Source organism: Rhododendron vialii, chromosome 9a (genome assembly GCF_030253575.1).
Source record: "Rhododendron vialii isolate Sample 1 chromosome 9a, ASM3025357v1".
Classification (NCBI taxonomy): domain Eukaryota; kingdom Viridiplantae; phylum Streptophyta; class Magnoliopsida; order Ericales; family Ericaceae; genus Rhododendron; species Rhododendron vialii.
This window is the reverse complement of record NC_080565.1, coordinates 33,463,141-33,487,846: the sequence shown is the minus strand read 5'-3', so window position 1 is coordinate 33,487,846 and position 24,706 is coordinate 33,463,141. Positions and strand designations below refer to the sequence as shown.

General features: G+C 38.3%; 1 protein-coding gene and 2 long non-coding RNA genes across 4 annotated transcripts; all 3 read left to right on the top strand.

Annotated features, from left to right (window-relative positions):
- The first annotated feature begins 263 nt into the window (after positions 1-263).
- Positions 264-2,141, top strand: LOC131301230 (uncharacterized). Its single transcript, XR_009191213.1, has 3 exons — positions 264-304; positions 987-1,081; positions 1,804-2,141. It is a non-coding gene; the product is annotated as an uncharacterized LOC131301230 (long non-coding RNA).
- A 1,423-nt stretch (positions 2,142-3,564) lies between these two features.
- On the top strand, positions 3,565-10,730 carry LOC131301229 (uncharacterized). The gene is made up of 10 exons (XM_058327404.1): positions 3,565-3,699; positions 4,409-4,565; positions 5,901-5,961; positions 6,044-6,176; positions 6,437-6,560; positions 8,198-8,254; positions 8,369-8,465; positions 8,719-8,926; positions 9,675-9,735; positions 10,362-10,730. Exons 1-10 carry the CDS (start codon positions 3,614-3,616, stop codon positions 10,416-10,418), a joined length of 1,041 nt encoding a protein of 346 aa, XP_058183387.1. The 5' UTR covers positions 3,565-3,613; the 3' UTR covers positions 10,419-10,730.
- An 11,004-nt stretch (positions 10,731-21,734) lies between these two features.
- LOC131301228 (uncharacterized) lies at positions 21,735-24,681 on the top strand. 2 transcript variants are annotated; one of them, XR_009191212.1, is made up of 4 exons: positions 21,735-22,103; positions 23,692-23,809; positions 23,901-24,099; positions 24,192-24,681. It is a non-coding gene; the product is annotated as an uncharacterized LOC131301228 (long non-coding RNA). The 2 variants fall into 2 exon arrangements; XR_009191211.1 differs by having other exon boundaries at positions 21,735-23,809.
- The last annotated feature ends 25 nt before the right edge of the window (positions 24,682-24,706 follow it).

The window sequence follows — 24,706 nt, the reverse complement described above, 5'->3', positions numbered from 1 at the left end:
TGAAAGGAACCATTTGTAAGTTTAAGCCACTCACATACCACAAAATAAATGCCTGGTCAGTTGAGGTGGCCGGAAGTGATTTTGATCACTTCCTTTCAAGAAAAAGGCAAAATGGAAAAGAAAGGAAATGCCCTTTTTCTGTGTCTGTTACAAATAGGTCCCAATTAACCGACGCAGAACTCGTTTTTTTGCATGCAGCTAGGGTACACTTTTGTTAATGGTGTCTGGCCATTTCTCCCCAAAATATATACTTTTAGTTCTAGTACTATATATGAACTTATGTTGAGATGTTCTCATGCATTAGGTGTTGTATATTTAGTATATACAAGAATATTTCAAAACACTTTTTGGGCCATATATTTTTATTTGGGCTTTGGGTAAATATATGTGTTCTTAAAATTAGGCCCATGTGTAATTAGATTTAGTTTTTATTCAAACCCACAAGAAATTGTTTTAGCCCAAAACAATTTTTACTGTTACTAGCCGTTGGGCATTTGCCCGTTGGTTTTCCGTTGGGCATTCTTGCCCGTTAACACCATCAGTTTCTAGCTGTTAACAGCTAGCACTTGAACTAAAAAATCTATATATACACATATGTCTTCCTCCTCCACAACTTTCTTTGACTACTACTCTCAAATTCTCCCTCTCCGGAAAAAACAGATCACTCCCAACCAAAATTCTTTCCTTTCTTTTCGTAGCTCTTGTGTTGTGTGTTCTAAAAAGAGGAACCATCAAAGAGGGGTTGTTCAATCCTCTTTCAACTAGTGCGAGTTAGGAGGAGAAGGCTATATAGTTAAATCCTGGGAGGTTGCGTGCCGCGAGCCTTACGCACCGAGTCATTGGCTCTGAGGGGGTGCGAATCAACCTTTAAGGACAACGCCATCGGCGTGCTCTATAGCTCGGTGAGATTGTTCTTTGATTTACTTTATTGGATATTTTAATTTGCTAGAAATTGTGCATTATACTACTAATTTTTCCAACATTAGGGACTCACAGGAAGGGTAAAGGTCCTTGGGCCAGCTAAGCATGGAAAGGAGGCTCTTTCGGCTTATTTTGTTCATTCTTCTCTTCGTTGCTTCTAGTAAATCTCTCTCTCTCTCTCTCTCTCTCTCTCTCTCTCTCTCTCAGATGTAGTTCTTGATCTTCGTTGAGTACATGTTTACTTGGTTCATTAGTACAATTTTGATACAAAAAGTCTAAAACCACGCACTTTCCCCGCACTCGCATTCATGCATGCCATGTGCTTGTGCAAAGTGTTGGAGGTTGTGTCAAGTTGATTTCCATAAGTCCTCTCTCTTGATCAGTGATCTTCATTTGGTTCGATCAGTACTGTCTCGTGTGGATTCTCTTATATGACGATTCCTATTTTATTCCCTCATGTGATGCAAAATTAGTCCAACTGAAGTCCCAATTGACAGCCCGAGACGTTACTCATGTAGACCATGATTCCTTAACCTCACAGTTGCAAAAAATTCAGATCAGAATATGGCGTAAGAGTGCCGGCGGACAATCAAAACTTCCATTCTTCTTAACATGAATATTGTTCATACTCATCAAATAGATGCTCATGCTCGGAACTTTATATTTTGCATGGATGTCGACGTACATATCGAGATCTATATATGTACAAGATGAGTGATTCAAATCGTTACAATATGTCTATAATGGATTCCATTTGACATCACCTGTCAAAAAACTATTTTTTGCTACGTACAGGCTAGCCGCATGTTTTTTTATTTTTATTTTTATAACTCTATATGTCATGCGTTACTAACAGTTCATCTCTTTTTTGTTTAACTTCAGAAGGGTTAGTATTGATGCACAATGATCAAGCAAAGCGTTGCTACTATATAAACCATCACTTCAAAGGCATATGCATCTTCACCAATTCCTGCTCTGCATTTTGTGTGCCAAGAGGTTTCGAAGGCGGCCTTTGCACACATTTTGACTGTGTCTGCTTTCGAAAATGCCCTCACCAACATAGTCCTCCTCCTCGTCGGATGTAAATTAGTTTATCCTTATGAACTAGCAATATACCCGTGCAATGGGCGTGAAAAGATGGTGTTTGTTAATACAAGTAAGCCCGAAATTATGCATAAATACTGTTGCGCTCCATATATTTTAATTTGGGGCGACTTTCTGAACTCCTCTATTTATGTTTATATATGTTGGTGATATTACAAAAGTTTACACCGAAAATAAACTTTACAATAGACAAATTAACAGGCTGAGTCGCGGAAATCTCGCTCTCTTTAAGGAAATTCAAGCCCTCTACGGTAATAAACCGGTGCAGTAGAAAATCTCTGACTTGACCCCTCCAGGATATAACAGCTCTATAATTTATCGTATGGTTCGGACCTACCTGCACAAGTAGGAGAACCCAAAACTCCACAAAAGAATACCCTTACACTTTGCCTAAGATTTTAACATTCATATTAAAACTCACAAACTAGTTTGAGAGATAGACCAAGTGTTGAAAGGAGTTCTCTTTCTCTCTTTTGCTAGGATACTACATACTCACACAACCACTCAACCATGGCTTATATAGGCAAGAAAGAATCCATATCATATCATTTCATTAATGACTAAATCCCATAGGATATTTTTTCATTAATAACTAAATCTCTTACTAAATCCACTTAGATATGGAAAGATTTGATCTTGATATGATCTAGATTCACTAGATATGGATAAACATGAAAGATATGTTCTGGATTTGCTAGATATGGATATATATAAAAAATATGCTTTCAATTCTTTCTAGATTTGCTAGATTTTTCTAGATTTACTAGAGATTCTCCTTTATCCTTCCAAACAACCGCTAAAATAAGAGTTAAAATAAGAGCCTCTCATGCAGATATACACGTAACTTGTAAAAGTCTAGCACAAAAAATGTACAGAAATTTAATATTAAAATAATAAATTTCCAACAATATATATAAACTAAACTCCGTTTGGGAACTATGTTTTTTCAATCCGAATTTATTCTCTGTTAGGATACCAGTTCAATTCACTTAAATGAGTTTTTTTGGCCGGACAATTCACTTGAATGAGTGCAATCACTAACTGTACGTGTAGTGCCTACCCAAATACTAATTCAAAAGTCTATTATGAAACAGGAGAGAAACTTATGCACGGGAGAGCCGTGAATAAGTTCTTTAGTTCCGCACAATCTTACCTGTCCATTCGCGCAATCAATAGTTGAGATTGTTTTTCAATTTTTACCGGTCAAAATTGGTTTTCAATCTGAAAAACACTTTGGACGCGGGCGATTGGGCCTCCGTAAATAAGTTATTTCGATGAACCAGAGTATTACGAGATTTAATACAGTGAATACGTTCTGTTCAAAAGAAAAAGACAATTGATACATAGAGAATTTGGGGAAATAATTAATCCTCAAACAAACAAAAACAGAATTTTCGCTTCTGGCTTTTTCTAGGATATTTTTAAAAAAAATAGATAAAAGTAAAAAAAATTGCTTTTCCCATTTTTCTCTGCGACGTGAATTAATAATTCATAAAAATTAAGTGCATAACTATTAAACGCGAAAAAAGCATTTGCTTGTGGTTAAAAGCGACACGTACTCTCTCTCTCTCGCCCCCCTCCCCCCCCTATGCGTCATCGTCTTCACACCACCATCGCCGTCCGCTGGAGTACTATTTGCGAGCACCGGCGTTTTCCCACCCAAATCAATTCCAGGTTCGGAAAATCTCCTGATGCACTTTACTTACGCAGAACGTATGCACGACTGTACCTGCATTCATTCATTCTCTCGCTTCTATTTCTTAGAATTTCGATTAACCATGCTTACATGCTGAACCTCACTCCGTCGCACTCACACGGCCCTCATTGTCTCCGTCTGCGCCTATAGGCTGTATGCATACTACTAGATGCCCGGGTGCACACGATGTGTGTTCAAATTGTGTGATGTAAATGATGGAAAGAGGAAAATCTTGAATTGAGATTAATCTGTGGTGAAATCTAGGATGTAAATGTAGAAAACAGGAGAGAAAAAATTTGGGGAGGCAGTTTTTTTTTTCTCTTTAATCCAGCTTCTTTGCAATTGGACTACAGAGAAAGCCCGTGCAATCTCATCTCATACGTTCATTTCAGTAATGAATCGTTCAGATTTTAAGAAGACTCTTTGCTGGAGAAATTAAAAACACTACAAAATCTAAACATTAAAAAACACTTTTGGAGTCCAAGCACAGATTGCAGAGAAGCTATTTCCTTTTTTTTTTTTTTTGCCCTTCTTCTTGGCAATTTCTAAAGGTTGTTAATAGCGGTGGTTTGAGAAAAAAAAGTATGAGCCAGCCTCAAAAGTCAAAACTGACGTTCACACAAAAAGAGTGTTCGGTGTTCCCTTTGTAATAGTAATAGATAAGTTCTTTTTGGTATGTGCATGTAGGGTTTGGTGTTGCAGAAATAGCTACGGGGATCAAACTGAGATGGAACAAGTGGGTGTTTGTGCCTCAAATAGCTTCCCAGATGTTGTCATGGGTGACCCAGAATCGCTAGAGAAGAAAATTGCTGCAATTCGGGCTGCTGGTCCACAAAAGCTACAGGTTTTCTCTTGCATTTTTTCCGATTATTCTTGAACTTCGGTTTTCTGTTCTCAATTCTTGTTATTCCACTTTTGTAATTTTGATCGGGTTCAGTGTCTTAGGTTTTCTATGTTAGAAATTTTGGTTTCGTTACTTAGATATCACTTGATGGTATTTTCTAACCGTAAAAGGAACTCCGATTGTAGAGTGATTTCACACTCGTTTTCTGGAACAGATACAAATTTGCAAAATTAATCTTTCATCTGTGGAAAAGAGTATCAAATGAAAAGGAACTTTTGTAATTTCAAATAACAAGGGGGGAAATGGTGCTTTTAAACAAAAAAGAGAGTATGTCATTGCGTAAATATAGTTCATGCAATGCCAAAAATAAGTAAAGGCCAGGTATCTATGGGAAATTTGGGGTTGGAGCAAGAAAAGAACCGAATGGAACTGACTCATTTGGTTGAATGTCAAGCCAAATTCAATTGTTTGCATACATGAAGGAAAGGAGGTGAGTAGGCTGGTTGTGAACAAGCCAAGCCACGCCACTATTGGAGTAATGAGATTCAAAATGTTTTGAAGCTTCGCTTTTCTAGCCCTTGAGAGTCGAGGCCATCTTAAATGCATTTTAATCAAACGAGCTTGAGGAACTTGACTGACAATATATGTGAATTCGTGGGCACATCTTTTACACGGCACAAATGATGCCTCCAGCCCTGGGCTTGCAACCTCTTCCAATGATTAGAGCCAAAGATTAGGTCTCTATTCTTTCACCCTGCCAAGAACTATTACAGAATTTTGCTCTTACATATACAATGTTCCAAAAGATTTATTTTTCTTGTCGCTTGCCATTAGGATGAGATGCCTGTTAGGTATATTGATTACACCACCTTGGTTTGACGTGAAGTAATTGAAATGCCAAATGTAATTGAACTAACAAGGTGGAGTACTTATGATTGAGGGTAATGAAATTGGATTAGTTGTGAATCTTGCCACCGTGAAATATTTAAATTCCCACATCTGGTATTAACTTATTGTCATATTGCATAACCAGTTGAGCCTAACTGAGCCTAACAGGGAGTGGCTTAGCTCTGTCACTATCATACTCCATCTTCAAACCCAGTTAAAAGATTTGCTTGTCAGGTTAATAAAGGAGGTTGGGAAAGCACTTACCAAGTCAAGACCTACGCATTCTTTTTGTGCTACTACTTTACATAATTGTATCCGATTACAATTTACAAATGTTTTCTTTTGAATATCCTTTCTTATGCAGTAACCCTTCCGCCTTTAGTTTTGTTGTCATGCTTGGTTTTTACGTCTCCATAGATATTCATGTAACTTTGCTTCACATATTAGGTAATTGCAGATTTTGATGGAACACTAACAAAGTACTGGATCGATGGTCATCGAGGGCAGAGTAAGTTGTTGTGGTATTACTGTTATCCTTGTCCTTATTTTTTTCTGTTATCTAGGTTCGGTACTCCCTAACAAAATTGTAGGCAGTCATGGCCTTTTGCAACAGGGGAATTCTAAGTATGACGTCAAGAGGCGAGAATTGGCGGAGTATTACCATCCCTTGGAATTCAACCCAACAATTCCCCTTGACGAGAAAGCAAAGCTCATGGAAGAGTGGTATGTGGTTTGAGTTTTGATAACAAATGATCATTTGTTTTGTCGAACCTATAGTGAACTGGTACCTTGTTATGATGGACGCTGGATGACATTCTTTTTTCACATGGAAGTTTGTAGGAAGTCAAATTTGCCACTTCGGCACACTATATCAAATGCCATTGCAATCATGAATACTTGCTTTTAGTAGTAATAACCTGAAGTCTCTTGGTACGTTCATTTTTAGTAGTAATAACCTGAAGTCTCTTGGTACGTTCATTCAGGTGGGAGAAAACTCATGCCCTTCTTATTGAGGGAGGCCTTACCTATGATGCAATAAGAAGTTCTGTGGCTAATGCCACAATTGCATTTCGTGAGGGAGTTGTTGAACTTTTCGAGTTTTTGGAGGTAAATTTTGTTGTTCTCTATTATGCTTTTAGGCATTACTTTGGTAGATGTAATTTGACCACTAATTATGACTACCAATCCCATGTATTTTTTTGGTTCATAGTGCGAGGAGCAACTAATAATGCAAATAGCAATATTGGATAGTTTCGAGTGAATGTTTAAAGTAAGTTTTAGAACAAGCTGTGGTAACAAATACATTGTGGTATCCATGTTCAGATCTGCCATTGGTGGGAAATTGATCTTTCTCCTTGGTCTCCTTTTCTCATGGAACTATAAAACTCTTCCTTGTAAAGCTGCGTTTCCAGTTTTCTCTAAGTTTGACTCTAAGGTGCTGAATTTATGGGTTAGATTTGTTATTAAGGTATGAATTCAATTAACAAAATATTGAAGAGTTCCAGTGAAGTGAAGTCCTACATAGCTTGGGTGTGAAGAAAACATGAAGTATATGAGCACGAGAGCACCTTACCTTAATGGCTAGCTTTTGGGGTTGAGTTCTATCCAATACCGTGTAACATGGTGGCAAAAGTATTTAGGCATGGTAGGGTGCATGTGCCTTGCTTGCATTGTACAATTGGCATGGAGCGAGCACCTTGTGAGTGAAGGGAGGGGGTGAAGTGAAGAGTCACATTGCATGTGCAAGAAACTCATGCACCACTAACAACCGTGAGGGTACTGACAACTCAATAATTTATTTTTTTGGATTGAGTTCTACTCAAGACCGTTTAACACTTCCTATGGTGGTTTTGACGGACATAGTATTAACTAATGGAGTAGTTGAAACTGAGATGTAAGTAAATTAAAGTGTATATGCATGAAGGCACTCCAGTATTAGATTTTGGGTTGAGTTCTACCGAAGATCTAGTAACATGATATTAGACTCGCAATACTGTGATGGATAGGGTGCGTGTTCCTGCTTGCTCGCGGTAGGTGCCTTCAAGTGTGCATGGTGCACGCAAGGGAGGGTGTGAAGAGAAGTCATTCAAACTATCTTTTTGGGACTGCAAGGGTGCCCTCACCTCAACAACTATCTTGTGGAATTGAATTCTATGCCACAGTAACAAAACCTTTCCCCTCAAAAGTAAGAGAGAAAGAGAAATGGAAGGATTCTCTCGCTCTCTTCTAGTTTGCCTTTAAAAAAAATCACTTCTCTTTCATGTAAAATAGACTGCGTAGATGCAAACCATACATAAATCTTTTCTATTCTTTCCTATTTTCTTACCCCTTAACAACAAAGAGGAGGTATTGGTAGCTTCTTTCGCTTGAAATACCTTTCCATCCCTCACCTCACCTTCCCTTCCTTTTTTTGTCCTTCGTGCCAAGATGAACATGAAAGAGGATCTAGTCCTGATTATCTAATACGTTGTTTATCACTATATGTTATGCGTGCTTACTCGATGATGGTATCATGGTTTTGTCTGGACATACCAACTGATCTTTGTATATTCAATTTTTAAATACGATTACTGAAGTTTTTGCTGTTGTAATGGTGTTACGTTTTTGTTTGTGAAACAGCCCGTAAGTGATCGCCTTAAGATAGTGAGTAAAACAGGGGCCTCAGGGCCTTTAGGGGAAGAAACTGTGACTAAACCACATATTTGCAGTTTAGCCTCATTTTTCTATGTTGCTGTAACCTGCAGGAGAGAGAGGTTCCTGTACTTATATTTTCTGCAGGGCTTGCAGATATCATTGAAGAGGTTAGTCTTACAGAAATTTTCGTGGAGGCCATACTCCCCAAGAGCTAGATTTTCTACTATTTAGTATTTACAGCTCTAAGTTGCACCATTTTGGTACTTTGTATGAATTTGCAGGTCCTCAGGCAGAAATTGCATAGGTCTTTTAAAAATGTAAAGATTGTTTCAAATCGCATGGTATTCAATCTCAGTGGTCAACTAGTATCTTTTAAAGGTATCTTTGTTCACCTGATGACAGAATTGTTCGTACCTGCTATTTTTACATAACCTTCCAACAATTTTTGGACACCTTTTGAACGTCAAGTGGTTTGCTAATAAGAATAATTCTGTGGGGAAGACATATACAGTTGTTGACCTAGCGCTTGATATCTAAACACAAGTTATTTGGTGCCATGTTTTCTTTAAAAATCTGATTTTGACATCTTGTATAGTTCGCTGCATTATCAAGAATATTGTTCTCATTTCAGGGAAGACAATTCATGTTTTAAACAAGAATGAGCATGCACTTGATATGGCTGCCCCTGTTCATGATCTTTTGGGTGATACTAATGGGCCCGTTGAGGACAATGCCTCGGTGAAGAAGAGAACTAGCGTGCTGCTTCTTGGTGATCACATTGGAGACTTGAGAATGTCCGATGGTTTGAACTATGAAACACGAATATCTGTGGGGTTTCTGTAAGTCTACGAACTTTGCTGAATATTTATAAATTCCTAGCTGTATACATTTTGTCAGTTGGTCTTTAAATTTGGTGTTGCTCATTAGATTATACAAGCCCTTTGTCTGAACTCAAAATGGAGTTTATGTCATGTGAGCTACAAAGACATAAGGTTCTCACTCTAAATGGCTAAATATCAGTGTTAATTTGCTGTAATATGCAAGGCCAATTGACGAGTAGGTTGCTGTTCGTGCAAAATCATGCAAATGGCCACCAATGTGCAGTATGTCATGTTGTTGAATATGTACAAATGAATGATCAAACACCATTACTGTTGTGAAGTTATTACTATTAATTTTTTGATCCGCAAAAAGCCTAAAAGGCTTACTGTTGTGAAGTTGAAATTGATGTTTCATCAAGTTGGGCCTCATTAGGGGCAGTTAAAGGAACTCTGTCTTGACCATGACCATGACCACGTTAGCCCCTTCCCATGCCAAAGAGGATAGATAGACCCCAGATCTGGCTGATCGATAGGCATTCCCTTCTAACTTGGGGTTGAAAGTTTGAAACCTCTGCTCCGCTGAGGGTACGGTCAACGGTGTATGCAGCCAGTGTCCATTGGGATAAGCCTTTTCTTGCCTGATTCCTGGAAACCCATGGACACTAGACTGAGCATATGTTTCATTGTTTAGCAAGAGGATCAAATAAAAAGCTGAAAATACACACGTCTAGAAATATTGTGCATAACATTGAAACTACTGTTTCAGGAATCACAATGTCGCAGATTCTCTTGAGAGTTACCGCAAAGCGTTTGATGTTGTGTATCTGGTAAGTGCAACACATTGTAATATTGGGCGTTTCTTGTATCATTTCTTCCATTTCGTATATCTTGTGGAAAAGTCATTTATGGTTAACAATTCTTTACTACCTGCACCAGTGTAATACATCTAATGAATGTGTCTATGAAAGTGATCATGTACGTGGTATATACATTCTCAGGTGACCTTGCTTGATAATGTAATCAAGTGCTTAAAGCTGAACAAATTGTTTGATAACGCATATAACCTGACACTACTGCCTCTGTATTGATTTTAACTGTCCTAATTTTAAGACAGACTGACTTGACTGAGCATCAAATGTTGAATGCCCTTAATCGAAATAATTTTTCATTTTTGTTTCCAACAAATGTACTCATCTTAAAAGTGTCTCATCTATAAATTCAGCACTAAAATATTAAGGCACTCAAAATTTAGCACTTCAATTTTTAATAAGCGGGAAATAGTTTGTTAATTCTGTTAATCTGTGATAATAGGGGCACATAATAGTAAGACATATGTTGCACATAACCCTTGCATTTGGGTATTCATACGGTTTTCACCACGGTGCTCATGTACCTTCTGTTCATCCAAGGGAATTCGCTGTTACACTCTAATCCATTAATTTGTTATTTGCAGAATGATGCGCCCATGCGGGAAGTAGTCAACCTTGTCTCTCAGCTCTGTTCAACCTGAAGTTGTTAAATTATACTAATTAGAGATTCTGAAGAAGCTCCCATATCACGTGTCCATTTTCGCTCACCACGACGGTGCTTTTTAAGAGGATTTCACTGCATTTGATTTTCGTTTTCTTTGCAAGCGACACAGATTGGTTCTTCTGTTACTAGTACTAGTAGTATAGGAAAGCGGGTACTTAAAGAGAGTATCAACAACAATTGGTTCCGATGTCTGTCTTACTCCTATGGAGATTTTTCAATGTTAACATTCATTTGTATTAGCATCTATATCTGGTCTTATTTTGAGCCAAAGTTTCTTCCTCTTGATCTATCTTTTGCGTGCTCGGACTGAGGATTTATGGTGTTTTTTGTTTTTGTTTTTATTTAATTTCTTTGAAGTACAGGGAAAAAATGAAGTGAAGAAGCTAAATTTACAGACCGGTTTTGCTATAATCTTTTTTTTTCCTCGGTACTTTCATTGAAAACCCCAAACACAGATAAAAAAACTAATCCAAGATCAAGAAGGGCAGCTACACTCCTACCAGGTCATGCATGACCCTACAGCAGAGATAAAACAAAACTGAGAGCACAAGCTCAAAGAAACAAGAAAGAACCTATCTATGATGTATATTCCAGATGCTGCAAATGTCTTATGTTCTCTTGCTTCGCCTTCGCATTCCTCCAAGACTGAATAGCATCTCTGACGCTTTGCTATAATCTTATTCTCTCTTAGTAATTCATACACAAATCCATGATTGGAACTGTTTACACCATATTTCACCGCCTGTCGATGATCGACCGAAAGGTGGCAATTATGAGAATGCTTCATATTTTATTATTATTAAGTATTCGTATTAATATTAGAACTAGTATTAGTATTTCTTTTATTATTGTTGTTTGCATGCAGGACACTTGGCTTGCTCCTACACATGTGGAAGTTAAAAGGACACTTGTCATGCTCCTACACATTTGACGGGAAGTGGGAAGTTATTTTGACAAGTGGAAGCAAAGGATTGAATGAAGACTAGTGGAGAAGTTAGGAAGTTATTTCCTACGTTTGTTGTTTTCTATAAATAGTCTTTTAAGACTTCATTGTAATTCCTCTCCAACAAATCAAAGTCTATCTTTATTTGTCTTAATTTTTGGCACTACTAACCCATTCGGGTTATAATTAGGAGTAGGAGTAGAATTTCATATTCTAAGCTTAACTTAGGATCTTCGATGTGTCGCTCACGGCGATGGATCAATCGTTGAAGATTAATGGAAGTCTCTTCCATTTGTCTTCAATTTCGTTCTTAATCTCACATTTGACTCGACTACCATTTCTCTTCCGGTGAAGTCCTGAAATACGGCGTGGAACCACGGATCCGTCTTGTGGAGACATAACCGCATTCGCCCTTATTTTTGTTGTTGGCATTGTTTCCCGAAATCTATGATCGAGGGAAAAATTGGTAAACAATTTTGGCGCTAGAAGGAGGGCAACATTACTAAATCGGAAGTAATGGTGAAATCATATGTGAAAAGAAAACCTTAAAGGTTTTTGACATTTTACGTAATAGATAAACGGCCATATGTTGGCGAATTGGAACAGTCAGGTTCCGGATCAAATGTAAAAAAAAATTTCAAGCTTTGCATGATGGGCTTGAAAGCAATTTATTGTTCAAAAGAAGCCGGCCAATTGTTGGCCAACTGTTTGAGGGATTTGAACCATGTCTCTGCCTTTGACAAAAAGGTTCAAAAGAGGCATTGATTTGCCTCGTAAAGAATTTGTCTTTGCTTCTTGTTAAAATTTCAGCCTTGTATGAAGGCTTGAACGAATGTGAAATGTGTCATTTGTAAAGAAGATTAAATAAACAACTGGCAATGAAGTAAATCCTTTACTTAGACCCAAATGTGAGGGTCTCCAATAAAATTTAATTTGCCATAAACATGGAGGCTTCGATAAGACAATCTGTGAATTCTTGGCATCATTGAAAGGCTATACCCATGAGTCTTGGGGGGCAAAATTCGTCCCTCTTTTCGATGATGAATTTGGGGGGCAGAAATTCAACTTTGGATATATGGCAACGATTGGATTGGTTGCTTGGTCTAGTCGATTTTGAACACTTTGCAGTCGATAATGGACATGCAGAGACTTGTAATTTTGGGCGCCACCTGTGTTCCTAAAGGCCTTCATAGTTTATGATTTTCAACTGTTTTAAAAAGAGGCCATGGTTCATCGTTGGCGATTGGAAAATTTTCAAAGGTCTTGTTGGCATCTATGTCTCCTTCATCCAGATTTTAGTAAGGATGATTGAAATGAGAATTAGGCCTCTTTTGATATCGAGTTTGCAAGGGGGGCAAACTCATCTTTAGAAGAGCCAATTAGGGGCTCGAAAATTTGAAACTCAAGCAAGTCGAATCATGAAAATAGTCATTCGACTAGAGTTTTTCAATTTAGACCATAGATGGTCGACGTAGAAAATGATCCTCCCATTCCTCCGTACTGGTTAAGAAGAGTAATGGTGAAAATTTAACCATGGAAAATGTTTTCAGCCAAACATGGCTATAAATACTCTGGGTATTGATTTCTGTCGATCAATATACATTTTGGAGGACACGGAAAATTAGTTTTTGATGGAGTTGGCTAATAGATGTTGGTATTTGGTATTAATGCATATATATAGTAGCCAACGTGTGAAGCCAAATGATGCCTATTAATTGGCTGTTGTTTGTGACTTTAAAGTTCATTATTGTGGGGATTAGGCAAGGCTCATGGCATATGCGTAGTGCTCTGATCGACTAACCATGTTTCGACGTTCCCGGTTTCCTTCCTGTAGGAATCAAAGCCTAAGGGAAACTAATCGACTGAGGCATGCCACCATTCGACGGTGGTTATTAAGCCTTGAAGGCTTTATTGTACTAGTCGAAAAGTGAAAAGGTTGTGTAAAATTTATCTCAAACTCTTCGAAAGTTGGCGGGGCATAAATGTTTTCACTGTAAAAGGTTATTACTTGCTTTTGGCCCTACTCTTGTTTCAACTTTGTTTTCCGAAATCTCGGATGAATTCAATAGAGGGAATGTTTGTCGTTTGCTATGCGCGTGTTTTGGCCTTTTCTTTATTGAAAGAATCTCAACTCCCATAATTTGATCAAGGGGAATGTTTGTCGTTTGCTATGCGCGTGTTTTGGCCTTTTCTTTATCAAATGTTGGGGGAGAAATTAAGTAAACAAATGCTTGTACTTGATTAAGGCTCATGGCATAAATCCTTTTATCGATATGCCATTCGTAGAGTTTTGATATATAGGCCTTTATTTGATAGGCCACGTATGTCCAACATGATCCGTTTCTGGTATCAATTGATTGCCCAATTGAGTTGGGGGGCATAAATCTTTACATCGTAAAAGGTTATTACCCGTCGATATCGACAGAGGGGTGATTTAAAACTAGTTAAATTATTCACTTGGGTTACGTTAGCCCTTCACCCAAATGAATAAGGGGGGCATTGTTTACACCATATTTCACCGCCTGTCGATGATCGACCGAAAGGTGGCAATTATGAGAATGCTTCATATTTTATTATTATTAAGTATTCGTATTAATATTAGAACTAGTATTAGTATTTCTTTTATTATTGTTGTTTGCATGCAGGACACTTGGCTTGCTCCTACACATGTGGAAGTTAAAAGGACACTTGTCATGCTCCTACACATTTGACGGGAAGTGGGAAGTTATTTTGACAAGTGGAAGCAAAGGATTGAAGAAGACTAGTGGAGAAGTTAGGAAGTTATTTCCTACGTTTGTTGTTTTCTATAAATAGTCTTTTAAGACTTCATTGTAATTCCTCTCCAACAAATCAAAGTCTATCTTTATTTGTCTTAATTTTTGGCACTACTAACCCATTCGGGTTATAATTAGGAGTAGGAGTAGAATTTCATATTCTAAGCTTAACTTAGGATCTTCGATGTGTCGCTCACGGCGATGGATCAATCGTTGAAGATTAATGGAAGTCTCTTCCATTTGTCTTCAATTTCGTCCTTAATCTCACATTTGACTCAACTACCATTTCTCTTCCGGTGAAGTCCTGAAATACGGCGTGGAACCACGGATCCGTCTTGTGGAGACATAACCGCATTCGCCCTTATTTTTGTTGTTGGCATTGTTTCCCGAAATCTATGATCGAGGGAAAAATTGGTAAACAGAACACAATCTAAAGCTCTTGATCCTGGGGTTTTCATATGCCCAGATGACTACATTGTGTTTTGTGGAATGAACATTGCTATTTGACGAGGATGGTTTTGATCTTTTTCCAAATCTTTTTTCACTCTTCAATCAAGGCCATCGTCTATTACGATGTCTCCCTCTTGCACTAAAAATGCCATGTGAACGTTGAAGCTGTGTTTGGATCATGAATTTGTAATTTGTGATAGTATTCAAAAGACATCTTTGTCCTTATTCTTAAAAAGACAATTGACATCCAGTATTCTTTTTAATTTTCATGAAATTTTTTTTAGATGAACATTTTTCTCAACGAGGCTGATCGAAGGTTCGAAATTTTTTAGGTGCTATCAATTTTTACGGAATCAGTCCATATAGAGTTTTGTCCCAACTTTCGTCCGACTCTTCCATAATAGATGACACAAGATTGGGTACCAAAAATTGGTGGTACTGATGCACGTAAGTTGGTTCAGACACCCTGAATTACTTAAAGAACAAAAAAAAAAAAAAAAATCCCGAATTTGGTTGTTTTCAGAAGAAAAAAAAAGAGGAAGTGAATTTTCTACTATAGTTGTCCGGAAAAATTGACAAAAATATATTTTTAAACCCTTGAATACAATTATTGGAGATCAGCCTTACCTTTTCCGAAACTCTGGCGTGACCAATTCCTATACCTTACGTGTCAAAATTCAGATTACGCCACCGGAAAACTGCCCGGCTTTTCCCCCGAAATCGCCGGTTCAAACCAGACCCACATGCATTACCCCTAAGTCCCTATATAATGTCCTAAGGTTTGCTCACCCTGATCATCACTCTACTTCACCTCACAAATCTCTCTCTCCACAGAATAGTATTCCTTCAAGGTTGCCTGTTGAAAATGTAGAGGCGCCAAGAGAATGTTGACGGTTTCCCGGCATCCTTGCCTTTAGTGATATTCAATGGCGATGTCGTCTTCCAAGTGTTTTGACTTGGAGGGTTGTTGTATTCCGCCAGTGTACTGCGGCTATCAGAAGAAAAATCAAACACGGGCGGTCTCCAAGTCCGGTCTCTGTGCCGACGACATTAATTGTGTAACATGAACAGGAATCAAAATGAGTAAATGGGGTCGGGAATGGGAGCATGCGTCGAAAGGAAAACAGGACTTTCTGATGCATGCTCCTTCCCGGGCTACCTTTACTGGCATTAATTCTTTGTTCAAGTTATGCAGTTAAACGTCTTTGACATAAAGACCGGACTTCCGGACCTCCCCGTCTTTGATTTTTCTCTTCATAGCCGCAGTACACGGTGGCATACAACAACCCCCCTAGTCAACATATTTGGATGATGACATTGTCATTGAAGGCATATCAAAAGTCAAGGATGCAGGGAAACAGTCAGCATCCTCTACTGCAAATTCATCCCAAAAAAGGTCCCATCGCAAGCGTAATCGAAATACTAATGCTGAGGAGTCGGACACCAAAATTATTTCAGAAAACTAGGGGAAATAGTGGATGTGATTAGTAGGTTGACATGGGATGGGCTTAATGTGCAAGCTCTTCATGATGAAATGATGAAGATGGAGGACTTGTTGATGAGGCTTTTCTAGGCTCCGCGTTTTTACTTTTTGGTATGTTCATCAATCTTCCAGCCATCTTGCATCATCATTGACTAGAACCAGGATCAAGAGGTGAAATTGAGCTTTTTCTTTCCATTAATTGCAAAACTCCAATCCCTTATTAGTTGCAAGGCAAACCTTTATGTACAGTATGAACAGAGTTAATTTGAAAATAAAAAACGGAATACAATCCGCATTTATGCTGCTAACTTTCAAAAGATACTATAAAATGCCTTCAATTTCACTTTGTCTCGGCAACTTTTGAGAGCTTTGACATCAATAGAGTTTAAATGCCCAATTGTCTTGGTCCAGTGATAAGGTACGGTAAGGTCATGGAGTAGATGTCAAGATAGCCTCTTCAGAAGACAGAAGAGGAAAAACAACATGCCAAGCCAAGGACTGCGCGCGGTTGAGCGAGCATAATCCTTGTCTCGGCAATTGTTCGGGTATGCTACTGCATCGACCAGTGCTCGGTATTGGCTCTGCAACACTCTAATTATAGCTCTCTAGCTTCTTCTTCTCTTTTCATTTTTCTTCATGGTTTCTGTTGATATTGTTTCTGTTTTAGTTGATCGTGTTGGCATCTTCACGACTTTTTCTTCGTTTGGGTTCTCTCCATTTCTGAATGTCGTGCGATCGGCTTTCTTGTAGGTGCTTATCTAGGTGGGATGTGTCTTTCCTCTTGATCTTGCTATTCTTGTATTGATATAAAAAGTATAGTGATTTTTAATTTTTTTGCTGATAAAGGAATGGTAGCCTACAAACAGTATTAGTCATTTTTGTTATTTGTTTATTAATTTATACATTGTAGTAACTGATACAGACCATTTTTAATGGGGCTTTAATAGATTCAACTGAAGAAGACCACATGAAGTTAATGAATTAGTTTCCCAGTATTCTACTCAATCTTCCTGCGCTATATTGGAAACTCCTGCCTGACAATGTTTGCGACTTCGCTTTGATCGACTTGCGCGTCGCAGTAACATCAATGCCACACGGAAATCAACGGCAAGATGGGGAGGCGGGGATGGGTATCTCTCGCGAATATTATTCTAATCGTCTGGGTTCCTCTACTTCCCTCAAACACTGTGGCATGGGTAATGCCGGTGCTTAGCTTGATCCCTTGCAAAATCCATGCATTTTCCAAGAGGAAATGCTTGGGCGATGCCATCGTATCCTACAGGAGAGGGAAAACGGAACGCCTGAGTGCTGATTGCTGTGCGGAAGTTAGATCCGTTGATGAGGCATGCATACCGCGTTGGTTATCCTTCGCGAGCCCGGTGAAGCTAATAAAAGAAAGGTGTTCTGAATAGCAAACAAGTTCATACAGCTTTGATCATTCACTTTAAACAACCAAGACGACTCTTAATACATTAGGGAAAAAGAGAGAGGGAGAGATCGATGCACTCTATATAAGACCCCTCGTTTTCTTGTGATCTGTTTTTCTAACAAATATGCACAAATAGATATTGCACTACTTTCTGTTACGTTTTTCGTACTTGCGATCATGCATGCGAAGCTCCAGCAGAAGTGTACCGGCCGATTTCTTCCAAAAGCAAAATTTGAAAGATGATCATCAAATTCCATGTCTCGCTCGACACTTGTTGTTGGTGCAAATTCCGTATGTTTTTTTGAACAATCAAAAGAAGAGATTTTATTAAGTGGGTAGAAGAAGCTGTAAACTCCTCAGTAATCCCGATGAGAGTCACAAATTACCGGGATCTTCAGTCATCTAGATTTGGTGGCCATTAAAGCGACTCTCTTTTTAGTCGGCTTTCGCCTTATTTCACTCGATTCCACTTGTTCTCGGGTCAAAAGCCCTTGGTCATCGGACTCATCCGTATTTTGGGTTTTCGAAAATCGACCACACATGATCGTATGCTATCAAACACACACCCCTCTCAATAAAGTCGTACCTAATTGCACCGTTTTGTGCAATTTGTTTCTATGAAGAGGCAAGACCCAACCCAACCACTCTTATGCTAGTTTTTGACCTTGATCATCACTCTACTTCACCTCACAAATCTCTCTCTCCAGAATAGTTTTCCGATCCTTTGAGGTTGCCTTTTGAAAATGTAGTTTGCATCGTATTCAATGGTCTAAAAGTCGCTAGGCGCTAGTCGGACGGAATAGAGGTGCCAAGAGAATGCCAACGGTTTCCCAACATCCTATTCAATGGCGATGTCATCATCCAAGTGTGTTGACTTGGAGGGTGGTTGTATTCCTCCGGTACTATACTGCGGCTACCAGGAGAAAAATCAAACATGGGTGGTCCCCAAGTGCGGTCTTTACGCTGACAACGTTGATTGTGTAACATGAACAGGAATTAAAATGAGTAAATGGGGTCGGGAATGGGAGCATACGTTGAACGGAAATAAAGCAGAACGAAAAATAGAACTTTCTGGTGCATGCTCCCTTCCTGTTCAAGTTATGCAGTTAACGTCTGTCGACATAATGACCGAACTTCCATCTTTGATTTTTCTCCTCATAGCCGCAATATGGTGGTGGTATACAACAATCCTCCTAGTCAACACATTTGGATGATGACATTGACATTGAAGGCATATATGCAGGGAAACAGTCAGCATACTCTAGTTCAAATTCATCCCAAAAAAAGGTCCCATCGCAAGCGTAATCGAAATACTAATGCTGAGGAGTCAGACATCAAAATAATTTCAGAAAACTAGGGGAAATTGCGGATGTGATTAGTACGGTGACATACTGACATGGGATAGGCTTATTAATGTGCAAGCTCTTCATGATGAAGTGATGAAGATGGAGGATTTTATGATGAGGCATTTCTAGGCTCTGCGTTTTACTTTTTGGTATGTTCATCAATCTTCCAGCCATCTTGCATCATCATTGACTAGAACCAGGATATCGCCTTTTATTGGGTACGTTCATCTCGGAAGTAGAGAAGTTCAGCAATTTGGAATGGTGACCGTATCACTAGGCGGAAGTTTAGTGTTTGAATTCTTTTTCTCTTTTATCATACTGCTTGCATTCTTGAATTATTTTCTAACCTTCCGGGATCAATTCTGGGAACGGATTCGTTGTTATTGTTATATCTTAAGTATAAAATCATACTTGGAGAGGAATGATTATGAAGCCGAAACGTAATTATCTGAAACATAACCCCCAATATTCCTATCAGGAATCTTAGAAAATAAAGAAAGATCACTAGCTAGTCAGAGGAAAATAAATAAAAGCTATTTGCAGTATAAAAGCCATAATCGAAATACTAATATAACTGAGCCTTTTCTTTTCATTAAATGCAAAACTCCAATCCCTTATCGGTTGGAAGGCAAACCTTTATGTAACAGTATAATCAGAGTTAATTTGAAAATAACATACGGAATTCAATCTACATTTATGATTGCCAACTTTCAAAAGATACTAAATATAAAATGCCTTCAAATATTTCACTTCTTATCAGCAACTTTTGAGAGCTCTTTTTTTGCTAAGCAAAAGACTTTATTAATCTTTATAAAGGATTACAAAGATTAAAAGGATCAATGGCATACCGGCAATAAATCACCCGAGACCTAAAGGAAGGCAAACTTTTGAGGGCTTTGACATCCATAGAGTTCAACTTGAATGCCTAAACTGCCTTGTTCCAGTGATAAGGTGAGGCAAGGCCACGGAGTAGATGACAAGATAGAGTCTTGAGAAGAAATGCCAAGCCAAGGTCTACGGTTGAGCATAATTCTTTCGTCTTGGCAACTGGTTGGGTATGCGACTGCATCAGTGCTCGGTTTTGGCCCGGTGGCACTGTAATTATAGCTCTCTCTTCTTCTTCTCCTCTTTTCATTTTTCTTCGTGCTTCTGTTGATGGTTTTTCTGTTCTAGTTGATCGTGTTGGCATCTTAATAAATTTTGTTTGTTTGGGTTTGTGAATGTCATGTAAATGCCTACCTAGTTGGGATGTGTCTTTTAATGTTTCTTGTAATTTTTTCTGATGTAACAAGATTAAATTGATTTTTTTTGCTGAATAAAAAAAAAAAGTAGCCTACAAACAGTATTTTAATCATTTTTGTAATTTTTTTAAATTAATTTACATTGTAGTAACTGATAGAGACCATTTTTAATGGGGCTTTAATAGATTGAACTGAAGAAGACTACATGAAGTTAATGCATTGGTTTCCCAGTATGTTACTCATCATCTTTCTGCTATTATAGGAAACTCCTGCCTACCTATATTTGCTACTTCACTTTGATAGATCGGACCGCATCTTGTAGCATTAACATCGATGCCAATCGGAAATCACCGGCAAGATGAGGCAAAGGGGATGGGTATCTCTCGCGAATATTATTCTAATTGTCTGGTTGCCCCTACTCCCCACAAAAACTATGGCATGGTTTTCCGCGGTGACGCAAGCGGTTAGCTTTATCCCTTGCACTGTACAGTACGCTCGGGCGAAACACTCAAAATGCTTGGGTGATGCTGTCATTTACAAAGTCAAAGGGAAACTGGAACTCTTGCATACTGATTGTTGTAAGGTACTTAAAAACACGGATAAGGCATGCGTACCGAGTTGGTTATCCTTCGCGAGCCCAATGAAGCTAATAAAAGAAAAGTGTCCTCACTAGGCTTTTAGAGATAGTTAAGGGTAGAACCTCGTTCCCGAAAGAGAAATAATTAAGTATTTATTTTTTAAGAAGACAATTTCAAGTTTAAAAATCATGTACTTACGCAAATAATTTTTTGATCAATATGGATATTGTTTGATAAATCTCATTGAAATATTTTATATGGTGCAAACAAAATTGAAAAATTATTTTTCATTTACATTATTTTTTAGTTTGAAAATGTGAAATAAATACTTATTTAAGAATGTATTCTGGAACGGGCCGAAGACAAGTTCACACAGCTTTGATCGTTCACTTCAATCAATTGCCAGCATATCCGTACTTTACAAACCAAGACGACTCTTATTAAATTAGGATATCCGGAAACAATTATCTTAACCACTCATTTTTTATTAATACAATGTTTTGATGGGTTTTTGTAAAAAATCAGCTCAATCGGATATCGGTAAGGGCTTTTTTTAAATTTATAGGGCAAAACTGAGTGGTTCCCTTGCGAATTCTAAAAATATCCATACTGATATTCGATTGAGCTAATTTTTTACAGGAACTTATAAAAAATTATTTTAAGAAAAATGAATAGTTTTGATCATCTTTGAGGGATCCAAAATGGGCACTGCAAAAAAAGGTCTGTGCAAGATATGTGCCCTTTGTGTGCGCATAGCACAACTCTTAAATTCATGAGTGCCGCTACAGGTACATACACTCATGTACATACGCATTTTAGACCCGTCTCGAATTCTACCAAAAAGATCCGAGCCGCTCATAGACTTTTCATAAATTCTTGGGAAAATTACGGGCAGGCGGAGCAGACCGCCCTTAATTACCATCACATGGTTTCCATTCTCCAAATTACCACTCTCATGACACAAGCAAAATTATTCACCAAGACATGGTAGGTCTATGTTGATTTACAATTCTACCCCTACATATGTATTAGACTCCTAACTTTACCATTTCAACGTTTCCACCTCTCTCTAACTATCCAGGTATTCCCTCTCTCTCTCTCTCTCTCTCACTCAGCCTCTGGCATTCTCTTCTCTCTCCTCTCCTCTCCCTTCTCTGCGCTTTCCCCTCTCTCTGGCTGCTTTGATGGCGGTGGTCCTAACCATCTTCCCTCTTGTCGGAAGCTCTCTCACAGCCTAAGAACCAGATCCGGTGTCTCACCAAATTTCTTCCCCAAATCTCAAATTAACCAAGGGATCTTGGAGCATTCTTCTCCTAGAGTCGAGTTCTAGCCTTTGATCGCGTTGGAAAGCTCGGAGGAGGTGTTTTCAGGAGAGGTTTTGCCTGGAGATTCTTGGGGTTTTAATTTCAACCTTCGAGGTAGGGATCTCCTGACTTCTTTACATGTTTAAGTGTTAGTTTGATGTACAAGAATCAAGTTTGATCATTTATTTTGAGTCTTGAATAAATCTGGTATATGCTGAAAATTTCGTGGGTTCTGGAAATCTGTCTTTTGGGAGCCCTTCTGCCAGGAATCAATTTTTGGTGTCTTCATAACAGTTAAAGTACGTTTCAATACGAAGATTTCGGTACCAAGATCATGAAAAACCGATAATCACACAATTAGTTATGAATTTTTGAATACCGGCTGTTTTCTGGATGCGCGAATCTGTGTGTGGCTGTCTTCTTTTAATTTTCTGGGCATGATGAACATTTTGGGTGGCTTTGGGTCTTTTACAGGAGCTGCACATTTAAGTTAAGAAGGGATTGGCGTTGGAATCAAGTGATTTGGTTAAGTATACAATTTTTGGTGAATTTCTAAAGCAGGGTTGGTCGACTAGGGCGAAAATGGTTGCGAATCTGTTTTTCCTTTGATTGTTGGGTTAATCTCCTCTCGTTTCTGAACCTGGAATTTTTCCTGAGCGTAGGACTTGTAGTCGTGCAACTTTTAGCGTTGGTTCCAATATTTTTGGGTTTAAGATGAAAGAGTTATGATTTTTCAATCAAATTTACTCGTTCCCGTCCTTAAATTCACATTGTTTAATTGGATATAGTCTAATGTGGATGATTAACTTTGCCAATTTGACATGTAGGGATTTCTCTCCTCCTTTATATGTTTATGAGTTGGTTTGATGTGTTTAAGAATGTTTAAACGTCCGTATTTGTTGTTGGGAGAAATCTGTCAAAACTAGAAATCGTACGCTGAAACACAAGTCCTACCGGTAGGAGTTTTGGCCCTACCGGTAGAAATGCTGTCCAGTAGTGTCTATTTTTTTGAAATTCTGGTCTTTTACCGGTAAGAGGTTGTGTCCTACTGGTAGGGAATGAATAATTTGCTTTATTTTAAAATTTCGGACGATCATAACTTTATCATCTGGAATCCATTTGGTGCATATTATATATTAAAGTTGATGTATGGAAAATCTACTTTCTAATGGTGGTTGTCTTATAATCAAACTCTAAACCTATAAGAAGTTATAGTTAAAGTACAGTAGGTTGGTTGTTAGAATCCATACCGATTTTGGAGGTTATGTCGTATTTGGATATTACGGGTGATTTGGTACACTCCTAAGTGTTCGAGGTAGAAACGTTATATGCATTGGGCATTCTTTGCCCTTAGAATCATTTGAGTGAGACACGAATGTTCCTAGGTGCGTTTAACTATTTGAATGGTCTACCGAGCCTTAGGGTAGTAGGCTAGCACACTTGGGAAAAAGTTTGTCGATACCTAGAGAAAGTAGGAGGTTGAGTGGTTGATTGTATATTAAAGTTGGATCGGGAATATTTGAATGACGATGATTGATTATATTGATGAAATGAAAATTTGAGTTACAACTATTAATTTCCTCTTGAACTATAAATCGGAAGGTGAAGTCGTCGTTTGTAGCTACTTGCATGAAGTTGAGTTTCTGATCAATTAGTAAATACTTGGTAGTAGAGTAAATAGTATCCAGTTAGCATATTCTAGAGGGTGGTTTTAAATATTTTCGATGTGAGAACCGGAAAAGTGATGAGAGATTCCAAGGGAAGTGAGATGAGTTTGCAGTTGGAGGTGCAGTAAGCTGCGTTTCCTGGCCTATTTTCAGGTAAATTCAAAATATCATTGATTTGTATGAATGCTTTGTGGCTATTGTTATTAATTCTTGTCTTATGTATGACTATCACTGTCATTTACAGATGGGGTGGCGGAAAAGAGGATAAGTATTTTGCCCGAATTGGTAAAATTGTTATCTCTGTCTATGAAACAGACACCTTTACTCTTATTGACAAGAAATCCATAAAGGTTGAAAACGTTAAGGACATTAGTTGGTCGCCTACTGATCCCATTCTTGCACTCTTTGTTCCTGAACTTGGAGGAGGAAACCAACCTACAAGGGTGAGTCGAGCTATTTCATTTCCATATTCCCTTTTTTTTATATAATTTTCTTTGAATAGTGGAAGTTTATTAACTTGGCATGCTTTTCTCAGGTGAGTCTCATTCAAATCCCTGGCAAAGAGGAGTTGACACAGAAGAAACTTTTCAGTGTTAGTGATTGCAAAATGTATTGGCAAAGCAGTGGAGAGTACCTTGCTGCGAAGGTTGATCGGTGTACTAGTCACCAGTTGGACGTTTCATCTAACTTGCAGGGTTGAAGGGCTTCAATGGACAATTGGAGTTCTACAATGTCGATGAGCTTGAAACCATGGCAACATCTTAGCATTTTGGAGTGGAAGCGATTACACGAAGAAGAGAAATCAGACAGGCAGTGGCTTAGCATGAATCTCTTGCCTTTGTTAAAAGCACGTTGTATTATGTCTGTAGCATGAATGGGGTTTTGTTGTTGCATTGTTTGTCAACCTGTTTTCTTTCAGATATTAACGGATGAACAAGAATAAGGGATGTCTTCTCCAATCCAGAGTTGAGGAGCCCATGTTTTATCTTTTTTACTTTCAGAAAATATCCACATTTTTTTTATTACTTTTCCATCTGCCATGGTTTGACC